This window comes from Passer domesticus, chromosome 2, assembly GCF_036417665.1.
Source record: "Passer domesticus isolate bPasDom1 chromosome 2, bPasDom1.hap1, whole genome shotgun sequence".
Lineage (NCBI taxonomy): Eukaryota > Metazoa > Chordata > Aves > Passeriformes > Passeridae > Passer > Passer domesticus.
Window position 1 is genome coordinate 101,348,467 of NC_087475.1, and position 16,784 is coordinate 101,365,250.

At 40.0% G+C, this 16,784-nt stretch overlaps 2 protein-coding genes across 46 annotated transcripts in view; one reads left to right on the top strand and one right to left on the bottom strand.

Moving 5' to 3' along the window:
- The window catches only part of LOC135294584 (uncharacterized), a 255,789-nt gene that overhangs the window by 124,399 nt on the left and 114,606 nt on the right, over window positions 1–16,784 (top strand). For 16 of the 45 annotated variants that reach the window (XR_010356646.1, XR_010356647.1, XR_010356650.1 and 13 more), the window contains 2 exons: window positions 4,044–4,132; window positions 16,587–16,732. Coding sequence is in view for 19 of the 45 variants with exons in the window: in XM_064410061.1 (XP_064266131.1) it covers window positions 4,044–4,132; window positions 16,587–16,732 (235 nt within the window). In the remaining 26 variants the exon portion in view is untranslated. Of the gene's footprint in view, window positions 1–1,577; window positions 2,179–4,043; window positions 4,133–16,586; window positions 16,733–16,784 lie in introns of those variants that run through there. The other 29 variants (XR_010356669.1, XR_010356660.1, XR_010356670.1 and 26 more) reach the window with 6 other exon arrangements.
- The window catches only part of DPT (dermatopontin), a 28,493-nt gene continuing 15,082 nt past the window's right edge, over window positions 3,374–16,784 (bottom strand). The window contains exons 3-4 of the mRNA XM_064410078.1: window positions 10,259–10,366; window positions 3,374–4,733 (exon numbers count right to left, since the gene is read on the bottom strand). Of these exons, the coding sequence (XP_064266148.1) occupies window positions 4,667–4,733; window positions 10,259–10,366 (175 nt within the window). The 3' untranslated portion in view covers window positions 3,374–4,666. The remainder of the gene's footprint in view (window positions 4,734–10,258; window positions 10,367–16,784) is intronic.

The following is a 16,784-nucleotide window of genomic DNA, read 5'->3' on the forward strand; positions in this document are numbered from 1 at the left end:
TAATCTAAAACATATTGCTGACAAGTGTGCCATCTGCAGCCCTTGTAGAATGGCTAGGGCAATGCTCAGTATTTACAAGGGAATGTTTTTCTCTCAGATGTTTGAATTCAATCCATACTGTTGTTATTTATTAAATAGATAAAACTTTATTTCCTGATGTCTTATTTATTAAAGACTAAGGATTTATTTAAAATGTTAGGCTTTGTGTTTTTGCTCTCAGGTTAGGGATGACTTTTACTCCATATAGTACAAGTGCAGGTGTGGTGCTTCTGTGCCTTGGAGCACAGGAGAATGAAGTGCAGTGGGCTCCCTGCACTTAGCATCTGTGCTGGGCTGTACTTGGTCTGGCTGGGCACAACTCTTCATTTCACTGCAATGGCATCTGATTTATGCCAGCAGGAGTGAAAAGTGGCTCAGGTTTGGTGTCCTAAGGTGTCCTAAGCAGGTTGAAAGGCTTGCTTTCCCAGAATGGCTTTAGGAAAGTTAAAGCAAACTTGATGAGGTTTTGAAGCAGGCAAACTTTTGTGAGACAGCCTTGTCATCACCTCACACTGTGCTAAGGAATTTGGGCTGGAATCTTAACAGCTTTGGAGCAGTGTTTTCCCATACAGAAGAGTTAAGTCAGCATTAAAACTGGATACTGCAATTTAGATAAAAACTTATATAAGGGCTCAGTTTAGTTCCTAGTTTTGCTAACTAGTTGTCTTAGGACTTCATGGGAACCACTCTTTCTCTGCCTCTGTTCTGGTTTTGGGTTTTTTCTGGTCCATATCCCATTTCTGTCTTCCCCCAAGATACATTCCATTTCCCACCCACACCTTTCCTCATCTGAGAATTACTTAACTTTCTGAAGAGGAGTCCTGTGAAATGTATCCTACACAGATGCACTGCTAGGGTGGAGCTGGGAATAGAGCATGGGTAGAAACAAGGGACTATAGGGAGATAGAATATAAGAAAATAAAGATATGATATATTAAAAAAAGTGCAGAAAGTAATCTCACCCCTAAGGAGTTGCAGCTGGGCTAATTACTAAAGATTAGGAACAGACCTGACTTCAACAGGCCACAGCTGTAACCAATGAGAAGAAGAGTGTTATAAAAGAGTGGGTTGGCTAGTTGAGAGGGTAACTGGAGTTACTTGGCTACTGTGAGGAAGAGTCAGTGCTCAGAAGAGCTGCCAGTGAAACCACACCAAGAAGGAGTAAAACTTATTTGATAAGGCGACAACAATATGAAACCTTTGCAATAATATGACAACAATTGGTGACCCTGACATGATGCAGGGGAAAAAGGACTAAACGCTAAACTATATGATCCCATGGATTTGGAAAAATAGTAAATTATATGACCTGTGGATTTGAGAAAAAGGACTCAAATACTAAACTATATGACCCCATGAATTTAGGAAAAGGGACCTAAGTACTAAATAATATTACCCTGTGGTGATTTGGAAAAAGGACATAAGAGTCAACCAATGTAATCCCGTGGTATTCAAGGAAAAAGACTCAAATACTAAGCAACGTGATCCCATGGCTAGGTGAGAGAGAGAACTGCAAGAGGAAAAGCAACAAAACTGAAAGAAGGATGGGACAATTTACTAAAGTACTGTAAGAACTTGAAAAAGAAAAGTTCTATTATTCAGAACAATAAGTTTATTGATTAGTGAACATATTAATTGCAGCTATTATTGTTTGTTAAGCATGAGCATAAAAGATTTTTAAAATAAGTACTTTGTAAACTGAAAAGCTGCAAAACTGAACCAACACTTGAAAATGTACATGTTCTTACTGTATTATGTTGTTTGAACATTTGTATAACTATTAGTTCTAAATGAAATATATTAATGTGTCATAATGTTAATATACTTGAACATGTCTTTCTAGAAATGCTGTAACTCTGTAATTAAAAGAAAAAGGGAATTGTGGGGGAAGAGAATGCAAGAAAATAAAGATAGGTGTGAGATTACTTTCTGCACTAAGGAGTTGCAGCTGGGCCAATTACTAAAGATTAGGAACAGGCCACAGCTGTAACCAATGACAAGAGTGTTATAACCAATGAGAAGAAGAGTGCTATAAAAGGGTGGGTTGACTGGTTGAGAGGGCAACTGGAGTCACTTGGCTACTGTGGGGAAGAAAGAGTCAGTGCTCAGAAGAGTTGCCAGCGAAACCACACCAAAAAGGTATGAAACTTGTGATAAAGAGACAACAATATGGAACTTTTGCGATAATATGACAACAAGGGACTGGGCCAGGGATGAAGGAGAACAGAGGCATGAGCCAGCAGTGTGCCCATCTGACCAAAAAGACCAGTGGCATCCTGGTCTGTATAAAAAAATACTGTTTCAAGCGGTACTAAGGAAGTGACTGTGCCTCAGTACTTGATACCGGTGAAGTTGCACCTCAGATTCAGTGTCCAGCTCTGGGCCCCTCATGAGCAGAAATATGATGAGGTCCTGGACTCAGTCCAGAGAAGGGCAATGGAGCTGGTGATGGGTCTGGAGTACAAGTCCTATGAGGAGCAGCTGAGATAATTGGTGATCTTCAACCTGGGAGAAGGGGAGGCACAAGGGAGACCTTATCACTCTCTACAATTACATGAAAGGAGAGTATAGCAAGGTGAGGTCAGGCTCCTCTTCCACACAACCAGAGACAAGGACAAGAGGAAATGCCCTTGAGCTGTGCCAGGGGAGGTTTAGGCTGGATATCAGCAAGACTCGTTCACTAAAAGAGTGATTAGACATTGGAGAGGGCTGTCCAGCGAGGTGATGGAGGCATCCTCCCTGGGCATGTTCACAAAACAACTGGGCATGGCACTTAGTGCTATGGTGTTGGTCTCAATGATCTTGGAAGTCTTTTCCAACCTTAATGATTCTATGATATAGGACAACATGACACTGGAGCTCCAGGACAAGAGACCAGAACTGCTTAAGATGATATTTTACTGTCCCATTAGAGGCCTTCATAAGCCTATGGTGTGCAAACAGAATGACTAGCAGCCTAAGTAGTCAAGACAAAGTTGTGTGGGAGATGGGCTTCCATCTAGAGCAAGTATTATCAGGGATGATCCTCCTATGCCTAATTTTAGTGACAGCCTTTTCCACTGATTCCCTGGTATGAGTGCCTTCTCTTCTGGTGCTCTACTGTTCGGAGTTATTTGGCTTCCTTTGCCTGTCTACTAGAGTCAGTGATCAAGCTTCTCCAGCTTCCCTAAGCTTATCACCTAAATATCACCTAGCTGTCACCTAAATATCTCAGTAACTGGCTCTCACAGAATTCCCTAATCACCTTTATGGTTTCTCAGAGTGATGGAGGGTTTGTGTGCAAACTAAGGCACTGGTGTAAGGAAAATCAATAAAGAACAAGGCTACAACAAAGCAAATCCTAGCATTGCTTTATTGAACAAAAGGGTGTTCTTCTAAACATGCTAAAAATGCTTGGAATATGGAAACTCACTGGCAGACACCACTGTTTACTATGAAGCTTTGCAGCCTAAATTTGGCATGTGGAGTCATCATGGCCCTTGAGCCAGCAACACCAAAGCCACTGCTAAGTTCACCAATGAATTCATCCACTAAGAAACTGAACCCTGAATTCTGTGTTGTTCAAGAGTGAAAATCCTACCTCAGATCTTTCTGAAACAGATCAATATTCTTTGCTATTGGACTGCAGATGCACAAGTGTTGTGCAGTTTTGAAACATGGTCAGTTTATACTTTGTAGGCAATAGGATCTGCAAACTGGAGGAACTAAGGTCACCTAAGTCACTAACTTTGTCTATTTTAAGCCAAGATTGTATTACCAAGGGAAGAGGTATGTTGTACAGGCATTCACAGCGGAAACCAAATCCACCTCAAATTCAGACTCCTGAAGAATGTCATATCTGTATTTACTGAGTGTGAATGGCGTGATCTACTGATCTGGGTTTGGCCAGACCAGGCTTCTTGGTTAGTTTTGTCATCAGAGATTAAGACAATATAAAAGAGACTCTCAGTAAACCTGTGTTAGTCTTCTGTTTTTATTGATGGATCTACTCTCTTTTTTATCAGATACTGATGTCTTCTGGTTGTAAATACCTGGAATTCTCCTGTGTGGGCAGACCTTTGTTGCAGTGGAGTTATGCTGAGGACTGTAACAGGTAGTGCCAGATGCAGCCATCAGACACCTCCCAATGACATTTTCTGCACACTTCCAGCTGGGGTCACTGGATTGGTTCCAAGTACAAAATAGAAGACAGGAAAGTCTAGTGCATGTTGGCAAGCGTATACTATGTTTCCACCTCATTTGGAGGGGCTATGGTGCTGGGAAGCCATTTCTATAGAGCTGCTATGTGAAAGGAAGTTGTATGTGTTGAGAATGGCTACATGTATATATAAGAAAGGTAACTGCATATGCCATAGATTTGTGTATCATAAAAAGGTATGTCATAAGCAAATTTAATTGTGGGATACAACTGTCAGTGCAGCTTGAAAGAATCCTCTGAATTCCCTGTTGCAAGCATGTGGGTTGGCAATTTATGAATTAGCTCCAGAGGGAAAGAATTATGTCTTCAGCAGACAGCTGATGAGTCTTGGTACATTTTTGTGAGCCTAATTGATTTTCTTCTGTAATCACTAATTTTATCCCACCCTGTCTGTCCCCAACATTTCCAGGTGGAGTACACTCAATCTTTTTAAACATTTTGAAATGGGCAGTCATAGTCTGTCATCCTGCAGACAATAAATTTCCACTGACGATCCCTGCATGAAAGAGAGACAAGAGAGAGGTGTTAGTGAGCCAGAACTGCAGAAGATGTTATACAATTAAGAGTAACTTTATACCAGGCAAGAAAAACATCTGTCTGCCATTAACTGACTTTCGTCTGAGTGCTCTGTCTTTTCAAGAGCCAAAAGAACATTAAATATGTGTGATAGTTACAATTCCCTTACACTCCTTTACAAGATAAGAAAATCAGCTCTCTGAATAAGTAGGTCTCTGAAGACAATGAATCCTGCTGGTGATAGTCCTGAATTGATTTATAATCAGTGACCAAGAGGAAAAGGATAATTCTGTCAAAAGTTATTGTCATGTCATATATTGTTCAGTAATGTGTAAAAAGTACTTGGGTGATTGTAAGCTATGTCTAAGAGGGGAGTTATCCAAACAGCAAATATTGATTTCTCATCCTTGATCAAATCACATTTGAAGAAAAATAACATTTATGAATGTAAGGAGAGTTTATGCTCTTCTCAGTTTGTGATTGGTATTCTCTCTCAAGAGAGCAATAGGAAACCTAATTGTTAGTAGGAAGCCTGACTGCAGCAGTGGGATTAAACAGTGGAGGCCAGTGATTTAGTGTCCAACAGCTACAACAGGCTACAAATTTATTTTTCTCTCTAGCATATTGTGCATTAAATTTTCCTTTGACCAATAGGCATGAGATCAGAGGATCAAATACTGTCCTGCTGTGAAGAGAATGTTGAATTTAGGCTGCTTGATACTGGCTGACTTGAATTTAAATCCAAACTACAGTTCTTGCAGATGGCAGTTGTCATTTATATTGATAATGGCTAGTCCTCCAAGAGGTTTCTGAAAGCTTGAATTCTGCTAAAAGTGATGTCCTAAAGCTGAGGCATAGGATGGGTAATGCCGGTAATGGGTGATTTAATAGGAGTTTGCATTTAAAGACCCCTGCTTTAAGCTGGTGCCAGACTGTTGCCTCTTGGGAATGTGCTGAGAACCCTGAGCGCAGATTTTGGTATTAACTGTGCTTAAATGGTGTCATTGACTGGGTGACTCTGTCCTGGAACAAGACTAATTTGACCCTTAAGCCCTGTAGTTATACATTTTGTACCTACCGTATAGGTATAAAATATCTCATTGCAGCTTTCATTAACTGAGGTTTTTTAATTGGAAATTTACTGTGATGTTAAGCTACGAGTTTATCCTGAGTGTCATTTGGAACTGGGTCTGTGTTTTGCTCATCAGCAAGTATGATGTAACAGTTACGTATTTTGGCTTTCTTTAGATCTTTCCTAGATGTTTTAAATTGTAATTTCCTTGTAAAACTGTTACCAAAGGTTAACGAAATGCAAAATTCATTTTTAGGTTTATTTTAAGAATCCCTTATTTGGGCTATGTGCATGATTTTCAGAGACAGTTATTACTCTTTTGGTCACAAAGTTACCAAGAGATATAAAAAATAAAGAGGATCTCTTTGTGGAAAACAGGATTATATCCGTCTGCTAAGATAGCACCCATTGTCAGAGAGACTTTTAGCTCAAAATCTTAGATCAAGTAGGTTTTCTAAAATAGGACATTGTGAAATGAAAAGTCAGGCTCTTTAAAAGAAATGTATTTTAGTCACCTGAATTATAAACATGCTTTAAAACACTGGGACAGAATTATTTCTGAAGCTGTCATTTCAGCTTGGACTTGCAGACACCAGCATATATGTACATGCTTGACGCATTTATGGAATATTATCTTTTTTTCCCCTGTTACTTGTGTTTGAACTCAAGCATACATGCCTAGCTTCTCAGGATGCAGGCAGTTACTTTGTACTATTGCTATTGTGTGCTTAGTTCAGTAGTTATCAGCCTGTTTCAGTTTGCAGATCTCTTACAAGTCTACTAGTGGGGATGCAGATGCCATCAGGAATTGCCTTGTGAGGCATACACTAGAATATATCTGAACTTGCCTTTGCAGATCTTAACACCAGTTTGTAGGTGTCATCCCTTCCCAGTTGCTAAATTAATGCATTTTTCTTGGCTTTGGGAATAAATATTGAACTGTCATTTTTGCTTTTCAGCTGTCATGTCCTGTCAGATTTGAATTTTTGATGTATGGAGAAATTTATCTCCAAATATTGTTGAATAATCTGTTTCCAGTTCAGTTAAAAAAATTCTATGAATTCCTATTCATATTGAGTTTGACAAAATCCTCTTTCATCAGTCATATGAAACATATTAGGGATCTTAAATACCCTATAATTTAGCACAGCTGAGCTTGGTGGATGTCCAGCTTGTCTAGGCATTTCAAACGTACTTTACTGTTGGGGTATCTGGCTGTTGATTTATTTTTCAGTGATGATGTGTGAGCAGTTAAAAAGTAACTGGCTATCCAGATGACCCAAACAAATGGAGCAGAGAAGAGTTTTGTAAAAGAAACGAGCTTATGACAGTCTGCATGTGCTATTTTTATACAACATGGCAAAGGACAAGCTGTGGCTCTTACCGAGAACACCTGGTAATTCCCACCTACCCAGCAAGGTACTTGCTGCAGGTTGGGTTGTGAGTGTTCCAGTGGTGCTCTCTGGACTCAGGAGCGTGTCCCAACAAGATCACAGCTACTTAACAATGCTCCACCAGAAAGTCATACCATCATCACTTGGCACGTTTCAGAGCTCACGCTGAAGGTATTATGTTGTTTGGTTTGTGGGTTTAATTTTGGAAGCTCTTTTGTTAAGGGTTTGCAATGTGCATGTGTATGTGGGCAGTTTCAGTCGTTTATAGCCTGCTTCAGAGAGCCCATGTCCTTCTCTGAAATTTGACTGTATCAATCTGTCTGACACAGATACTGCCCTTCCCTGCAAATGTTCCCTTATTTATGTCCTTAGGTCATCCTGTCTGCATCAGTGTTATCACCACACTCCTGAATGGGCTCCTGGAGATACTTCAGGCCTTTTCTAATTCTTTCCAGCTGCTTTTGTCTTGCTTTATAGACAGTTGTTTTCTCCTTTTGACCTATTTAAAATAAGACTGGAAAATATAAATAGTAACCAGTTCTGAAGTCTGTTCTTCCCAAAAAAGCAGTTTGATGATCAACAATAACTCTTTCATTCATTTATTACACAGGCATGGAAACTCACTGACAGTGATTACAGAAGTGTTGGTGGGGATAGCATCATTCTAAATTTTCTCTGTCCTTTGCCACAAGCATCACACGCTGTCTCAAATATCCTTGTATCAACAGTGGCCTCACTGATGCAATGTCATAGGGAGTAGGAAGGGAAAATATGATCTCTGCAAGTTTATTGAAGAAGTCTAAAAATACCTACCTGTTTGAAGTGACTGGGAAAGTTTTAACTGAAATACCTTTGAGGCTTTTTCTTGCCTCTTGTTAGCTCAAGAACATTGTCCATATGAACTAAATAATAGGGACACAAGTTTAATGTGCTTGAAAATGAAGAGGAATTAAAAAGTGTTCACAAAAACAAGTGGAAATGTTCATGTTCCAGTCAGGCTGAGACTCAGAAGACCTTTTTCTGCACCATGAACTGCAAAAAATCATTAAAGATGACAAATTTGCTGACTTTTGTGATTCATCCTGCTCAGGAGGAGTGTTACAGCCTGAATCTGAATTCGGACCTAGCAAGATTTTTTTTTCCACTTCATTCTCTTGGCAACACAATTTGTTTCTGGTTGTTCTGAAAGCTGAGAACCAGCTTCATTGGTGCAATAAACTTTTCTACTTTGCAATTTATGAAATATTTTCTCTGTAGTTTCAACCTGCTATTGCAGGTGTATGACTGCCACCAGAGCAGAGATAGGACAAAGGTGTGCTGGTGACTTCTTCCTCTTCCAGGCACTGTGGTCCTGTGGGGACCTGTACTCCCAATGTACATTCCCATGACACTGCCTTTGCTCCTGACCAGTCACCCCACTGCAACCCTATTCTGAAGGCTGCCCTCAGCAGCCAGAGACAGAAATCTGCTCAGAGGCATAGGTTACCCTGGCTGCTTTGTTTTCCAGGCCTGTCCTTGTGATTCCAGACTTTACCCTGGTCCACATATGATAGAGTCTGGAATCCAGCTGCAGGGGAACGCACTGTCTGCATTATTTCCCCTACTCTCTGCTGCAACCATGAGGAACAAGGATTAAGGATAGCGCTGGGAAATATTTAAGATGAAAAGCCCAGAACGGGGCTGTCCCTTATGACCTTGTGATTTCTTTATCTAAAGCAATAAATAGATACCCTTGAGTCAAGTATCCATGAAATATATTATTCTACTTGTAGGAAGAATTTGGAGACACAACTTCCATTTGGTAATAAACAGGATAATGTATTTTAGCCAGGAAATTATAGTTATAGACCTGCAGTGGTCTTACAATGTGCTGTCATTCTGGAAAAGCCTCCTTGTTTTAGTTGTGGGCTCCCTATGGTGAACTTTGGCAAGCTGAGAGCATTACAGTGACAAAAGCACTTTGGCTGCTTTGTGTGCTATTAGAGACAGCTTGAAATATTGATGTCTTTAAACTCCCACTTCTCTCTTCTCTTCCCCTTCTCATGTAGCCCATCTTGGCAGAGCAGTGCAGCACACCTTGCCTTGCTGTCTGTATTTTGCTTGATAACAAATGCTTTAATATACTGGTCTGAGGTGCCTAGCAAAAGACATCAGTAAAGAAATAGCTCACAATTGATGTATTAGAGGGCAGCTTAAAAGAATCAGGATCCCTCTCCCACAATCAGGTTTCAGTGACTGCTTATACTCTTCTTAAACCTGCTCTGTCTTAAATCTGCTACAGAGATCCCTAGGCAGACAACAGTGTGGGATTTATGTTAAAGCCAAAGTTTAAAACTTTGCAGTTGTGCATAGTAAAAAGGGAGAAACATTCCTTTTTAACTGAATGGAAAAATTGTGAATCCATTTGCATGACTACAACTTCACTAGACATAGGGCCTCTCCCAAGAGGACTAGCAAATGCCAAGAAATGACCAGGACTGATCAATAAAATGTAGTTAACTCATTTTCTGGAAAGAGATCAAGGTACACTGCCTGAATTCCTGGAGTGGCTTGAATCTGTAAATTGTGCTGAAATAGATTGGGCAGTTTAAAGCATTCACATCGCAGTTTGTACGGTATTAACTTTGCATACTGGCAGATTCCCTGCTTCTCTGCAAAGAAAATTGGACCAAAATAGGTCCCTCATTCCCTGAAGGCACAGGGTGTTTTTACTGATGTCAATGAAATATGGTCCAAGTAGAGGTAGATGAGAAAGCATACAGAAGATCTGTTGCATTTGGTGAAGGTCAGATTCGGCCCAACCTACCACTGCTGTATTTTTCACTGCTCAGTTGGACATGACAAATTATCCCCATTAACATGCTCTGCTCCTGGTGCACCATTCTGGACAATAAATCATAAGTACTGTGAACTTCAGTCCTCAGAATTCCTAGTGTGATACTGAGTACTACAGCAGAGGGTGTATAGCCATGCACTGTTGGGGGGAAATAGAAAAGACAGGCATTTTAAAATTTTTAATGAAACAGGTGAAAAGCAAACCTGTGCACAGCAGAGAAAGTTGTGGTTGCCCCACGGATGTAATAGTCATAAGTGTACATCATCATGTCCATATCTTCTCCATAGTGTCCTGGATATTCTGTAGTTAACCTTTACATTAAAGAAAAAAAGATAATATCATTTGCTGTCTTATAGAAGAGTCCAGTTGAATGATTACAACTCAATTAGTAGATTTCTCCTGCCTCTTTGAAAGTTCTTGTTTTTTCACAGCACTACAAGATACAGTCTCACAAGACTGCCTTTCTCCTCTATGCAACTAATTCAGGTAGCTATTTGAATAAAATTCAGACCCTTAGAACAATTAAGAGCAAACTGCAATATTGGAATATATGTATATACATCTGCAGCTCTGGGATAAAAGCCATCTGAACAAGAAGATAAAACTCATCTACTACTTATGTCTTTATTGCAGGGATTTGCTCCAGCAAATTTTCGTCTTGTGAATCTCTTTGGTTTGCAGCTGTAGACTGCAGTAAATGTTGCCAAATAAAAGGATTCTAAGCGTTTATCCATGTATGAATTTTATTAAGTGACTGTAACAATTAATCCATTGCTCTTTGTTCTTTCCTCTCTCTGCCTAATTTATAATGTAAAAATATGGGCCTGGACAGTATTTGTGTGGTGTATTTGATCAGAGGACCGCAAAGTGTTTCTTCAATTATTAACTAAATTATGATTGCTGCTTCCCTGGGAAATACGCAAGTAATACTGTAATTCATTTTACAGATAATTAGCAGATTCAGGAAGGGCTGGAAGCTGGACCAGTACTTTCTGTCAACATTGTATTTGAAGTCTGAATGGAAGCCTGGCACTCTTTATATTACATCATTTTACATGGGTGTTCCTACTGGAGTTGTCAGCCTCAGTATGAAACAGCAAAGAGAAACCTCAGGTCCCCCATGAGGGAGATGCTGAACCTGTGGAAATAAACAGCCCAGCTCCTATTGAGACTAACAGGGTTAAGACACATTTACAGAAACCTTGGCAACCTTTTCCTGACTTAATCCAGCCCAGCAGTAGTACTTGAATGATGCTTGAAGGTGATTGAATCACATTCCAGGCAGTACTCATGCATGTTTACATTTTGTTAAATCAGTGGAGTCTAAGCACAGGCTTAAATATTTTACTCACTAGGAATATAATTTTTGGGATGGGTTTGAGTTTTTATGAGGTGCTTTCGGTGTATTTGGAGCCCAAACCTATAACTGTTGGAGAACTCAGAAGCGGAAAGTTTACCTGAAAACTGTGGTACTCTGGGCCATTAGGTTGCTTTCCAGGTCATACTCAGCTTTTGAATGTGAAAGATCATTCAGTTAGAACATCATTCCTATCAAATCATTTTTCCTTGACAAATGAAAAATGTGTCTGCATATGAAACTCAACCATGACCTTATAAGAGCCTCAAGTCTAATCAACTTCTTTGAAAATATCTTGTTCTCATGCTTCCTTTCCTTTGGCCATGAAAATCATCACACAGATTCTGACTTACAGTACAAGGACACCCATCCCAAAGTGTGTTTAGAAAGCAGAAAGTCAGGCCTGGTCACAGTGTCTATTATCTGAGTTCTGACCAAGGACACTTGGATATGCAAAGCCCTTGAGGTGCTCTGCCATTGGTAAGAAATAACAGCAGTATTTCACAGGTCATCCAGATAGATGCTGCAAACTAGGAGAAAGAGAAGAAACCATGAACACTGCCCACTCAGCCATAGGAGAGTGTCCATATTTAGTTTAAATATTTAGTTTACTAATTTGAAACCTGAATGTCTGATGGTGCATCTTCAGGGTCATAGAAGGTTTTAAAAATGAAGACCAGCTATGGACCAGGATTTAATTTTGCATTCTCCCATCAACTCCATGTTTTGACACTTTTTGTTTAGCTATTATTATGAGAAACCACTAAGAAATGTGTTTCTATATGTTCTACCAAATATGTCTCAGAACATCTGTTTGGCACTTAACAAGGAAATTGTTCTGTAATCTTGACCAGCAGTGTGTGCTGGGCAGATGAGACTGTGCACCGCACAAGGTTAAAAAGCTGCTTTTTCCTCTACTCAGAAACAGAACAGAGTCAGTTCTTTGAACTTCTTTCATGGGCCTCTCAGTTGAAAAATAAATCTGATGACAAACTTCTGAATTGCTGTGGTCTCACAGACCTTTTGCAGAGGCATGCAGTGTTATTCTGAAGTGCAGTGGGAGTCTTTAGTTTCTCTCTTTTTTCAGACTGTTGCCATCTTCCCCTCCCTCTGTATTAACTTCTCCACATTACCATGCAGCCTCTTAAGGCTCCTCCACTAAGAAATGTTCAAAAAGCAAATCTATGCAATCACCAAAAAGAAATTATTTGGGAACTTGAGCTGCTCTGAAGTGTGTCTTGTTTCATAGGCAGATGCCTAGTGGCTCCTTTTGTTCTGGAGAGAAGAATTGCTGCAGTGTTCAAGTTCACAAGTCTGTGTGGTCTGTCTAATTCATTTCTCTTTGATGATTGCTGTACTCATTTCTGAAACTGTTCCCCTAAGCCCCTGCATTTCAAGGTTGTCTGGCTTGCACTGTGTCCTTTAGAATGAAAAGCAATTGATTGTCCATGTAGCAGGACTCTGTGGTATGTCTCATTCCTTTTCTGTTATCTCCATTTTTGGAATCCCGAGGGTAATTCACGCAAAATGTGTCTGCAGTTAGAGATGCCCTTGTGTTTAATGCATAGGGATAGTCAGTATGTGGTTTTCTCATCATGAAGGGGAGAAAGGTAATTTAAGATAACTATTGAGGGTCTTCCCAAAGTGGTCTGCCTGGCACAGGACAGTGTTCCCTCAGGTTTTGTTGTAGCTTGGTCTGTACTCTTATTATCAAATACATAACTGAAAATGTTAAATGTTTTAGTCACTAATGAATGAATACAAAGTGCATATCAACTTGTGAATCACTTACTATGGCCCTACAGACACATAATTTATTTACAAACATGATAGCATTTGTGAGCCATGTGTGGCAAAGTATGGTTTGTACCCGAGTGGAGTCACAAAATGAGTGTGAGACACTTTTTGCCGTAGTTAGTGAGGATTTGCCTGCCCATGGGCTTTTCAGGTGGGAATAGCCATCCACAGTAACCTTCACAGTGCTCTGTAAGCACTGCTGGCATTGAACTCATTGCAAACAGAATTGGGCTGGGGGAGCAGTGAGAAGCCTGGGAATTGCCAAGTGCCCAAAGTTGCTGCTGCTGTTTGGAGTGTTGTATGACCAAGCCAGGGTACCTGTGGTGCCTGAGGGAATAGGTGACAGGGGGCCCTAGGAAAGAGGCTGGCAAAGCAGCTGTGAGAAGATGTGTGTTATAGCAATTCTGGGCTCTAGGCACTGAGTAATTTGTAACACTGAGGGGTAGGGGCCAGCAGGGTACATTTAGTGGAATTATTTGTTAAACCCAGATACACACAGGTGTTAAGTTTGTGGAAGGACTTGTAGGGGAAAAAAGAGTAATGTGAGACGATGGTAGACTTTTCAGTCTGTATGATCTGTTTGCAAGAAAACAGAGAAAACAGGAATGCTGGTTCAGCTTTTCAAATCTACTTCTGGATAATACTGGGTGTCTGATGTCTGGGAGACTTGAAGCACCAGTGGCATTGTCGAGAGAGAAGAAAGAAGGTAATTCTGTATTCAGGACTGGGAAGGGAAATCTTGTGATAAGGGGTGTAAGTAGTTTGGCCTGTGTGTGAGCTGGAAAAGTTGACAGAAAAAGGTATTTTCATAATGGCATTTTTAGCTAGAATAGGGTTGATGTGGAATGGTTTATCTTTTCAGTGGTTACATTGCTCCAACCATCCACACATTTTTCTAATGTATTTCACTATAATCCTATAAATTTTGCTCAGGGTAGCATATGTACTCATAAAAGGCATTAAATCTTTCTCAGGGTTACTGTTGTTTTTATTTTAATCTGAAAACAGCTGTGTTGTTTATTTTCCATTGTGAAGAATTTCTATGGTAGAGATTAATAGAAAACACAGAGTTACTCATTTAGCACTGAGAAGAATGTTTTGTACTAATCTACAGTGATCTGTAGCACTCTTTTAACAATTGACCTCAGAAATAGTTATCATGAGTCCATTATTTACCAATAAGATGATCAAGTCACACCGGTGGCCATAATATGTACTGCCTGCTGATTAGAGAAATAAGTGAGAACTGTGGGTATGCCTTGCTTTCAGATGCCAAGCAGACAAAAGAAATTAGTCTTTTCAAATATGAGAAACAGTCAGTGGTAGAACAGTTTCTGGCTCCAGTTGTGGAATATATTTATTCCCTGATCATAAGTACATGGTTTTGGAATATCTTACGCTATTCACTTCTTGTGCAACTATAGTGCTGACAAGATGAATTGCTTCTCTTTAACCTTCATTTCCCTCTTTGTGGTTGAACTCTTTCTCTAACAATACCACAGCCAAAAGAAAGAGCTGTTTCATTTTAAGAGGAAGACATAAGCTTTAACATTAACTTTCTGACATTTGAGGACAAGGAATGTCTTTTGACACTCCTTAATTTATGGGCTTACCTTCAGATGTTGTTTGCAAGTGCTTCAAGAGTATGTCTTTCCTAAAGGAGAAATTTTGTTCAAGAGCCACAAGCCTGCAAGTTACATTCAAAGAACATGGGAATTATATGACTCTTTAATCAATTTCAACTCTTCCTCCAGCTGGAAGACAGAGGTCATCTGCTTTAAAAAATGCATCCTATGTTGAAAAGCCAAAGAAGGTCTTAGTAAGCTGTCTACAGAAATTCCAGCAACTGCTCTGAGTATAGATCCCAGACTGCCAATCTGCCAGAGAACAAGAGGTGTCCTGGACTCCTCTAGAGATGAGATGCTCTCTTGTGTGGCCATGTCATGTGTTTTGGGATTGAGCTCAGGCTCCAGGCTCTGAGCCCATAGATTCACACAGACACATCACTGCTGCTGTGTTCCCACTGTGTTGCACTGAAAACCACAAGCCCTTCCAGGGCTGAGGAGCCACAAGGCTGGAGGCTGGCACAATGGGAGCAGAGTTCTTCCAGGCCTGCATGAGCTTGTGCATTGCAGGTACAAGCAGCAGCAGAGAGCTCAAGGCAACTTGTGCCTGATCCTCAAGAAAGATATGTCCAAAACAACTTGGCCAGATTTCCAATGTCAGATCAAATGTGTTTCTCCTAAAATGTATCTGGAAGATGGTTCTGCAGATTGAACTACAAGGTTGTATTTGATGGGTAATATTAAAAAAAAAAATCAACTTCCCCCAACAGTTAAATACCTTTTAAAAAATTGAAAAAGAGGGGAGAGTAATTGGGTTGTCTAGAGCTGCATGTTTCCACGACATCTATTCTGAGTTCACCTCTTGGATTTGTACCTCTGCTACTGGTCATCTCTGAGAAACCTGCATAGGATCACATAATTTTCTATATGTCTTGTGTGGCAGGTTGACCCAGGAAAACAAATAAGTGCTTTAAACCCCATAACTCTTGGAAAATGTAATTGTTGCCTGGAGAGTGTCACCATGACAGAGAGCAGCCACAGCTCCAGACACACGTTCTGGCATCTAAAACTGCTCATTGTTTTGAGAAGGAAAACAGTCATAAACAGTCTGCAGACTTGGGGCTACTCTGTGACATGTGTTTGCTTTTCAGAGTATGGAGTCAAGCTTTCATTTCCTGGGAAAGAGAAAAATCGGAGCTCTAATGGGACCACTTAGTGACACTGTCTCTGCATTTATGATAGATTTGCTTCCTTTATGGTGCAAATCAGCACACAGTTTATTTTACTGTGGTAGCATTCCCTAGCTAAAGTAAAGGGAGCTTTTCTGCCTCCTGTGAGGAATGTTAATTATTTTCAGTATGTTAAAAATGTGCAGAATCTATGACAAGTCTTGGCATGATGAAGAAGGAAGCTAAGTACTTGTAAAAAAACTTAAAAAGCAAGTGCAAAACTATGAGTCTGGAAAACATTAGTAAATTTGTTTTCAATATGAGCTTACTGCAGAAGAAATCTGGGAATTAATGGTGAGAGGATGAGCTGTGAAACAGAACTACTGGGTTCAAACAGTAAGAATATATCTGCTAACATATAAAGTCCTTCTGCATGTATTTGATTTCAGTCATTCTTTTAAGCAAAGTGAAAGCAAAGCATTGGTTTCACTCAGCATGGTGATGTTATAAATTAGTATTCCAACAAATACTAACAGTTTTCAAAAAACACGGGGATATTCTAGGTGTAAAAGCCAGGGCAAATTCTAACAAATCTGTTGCATGGCTTATGCACATAAGAAAAACCTGTCATTATTTATTGTAGGGTCATCTCATTTCAGGAAGAATGTAGTCCTGAAGCAGAAGAGACAAGAGAAACCATGCATGAGGATCAGCTGGTTTACTGCTTTTATATGTACCAGAGAGGCCTGTATGGAGACAACTGGAAGAGGATGGAATCAAATACCCAAGGTGAGAGCTAATTTGAAACAGAGTTTTGTCACACTTCAATATTGTCAGTTTT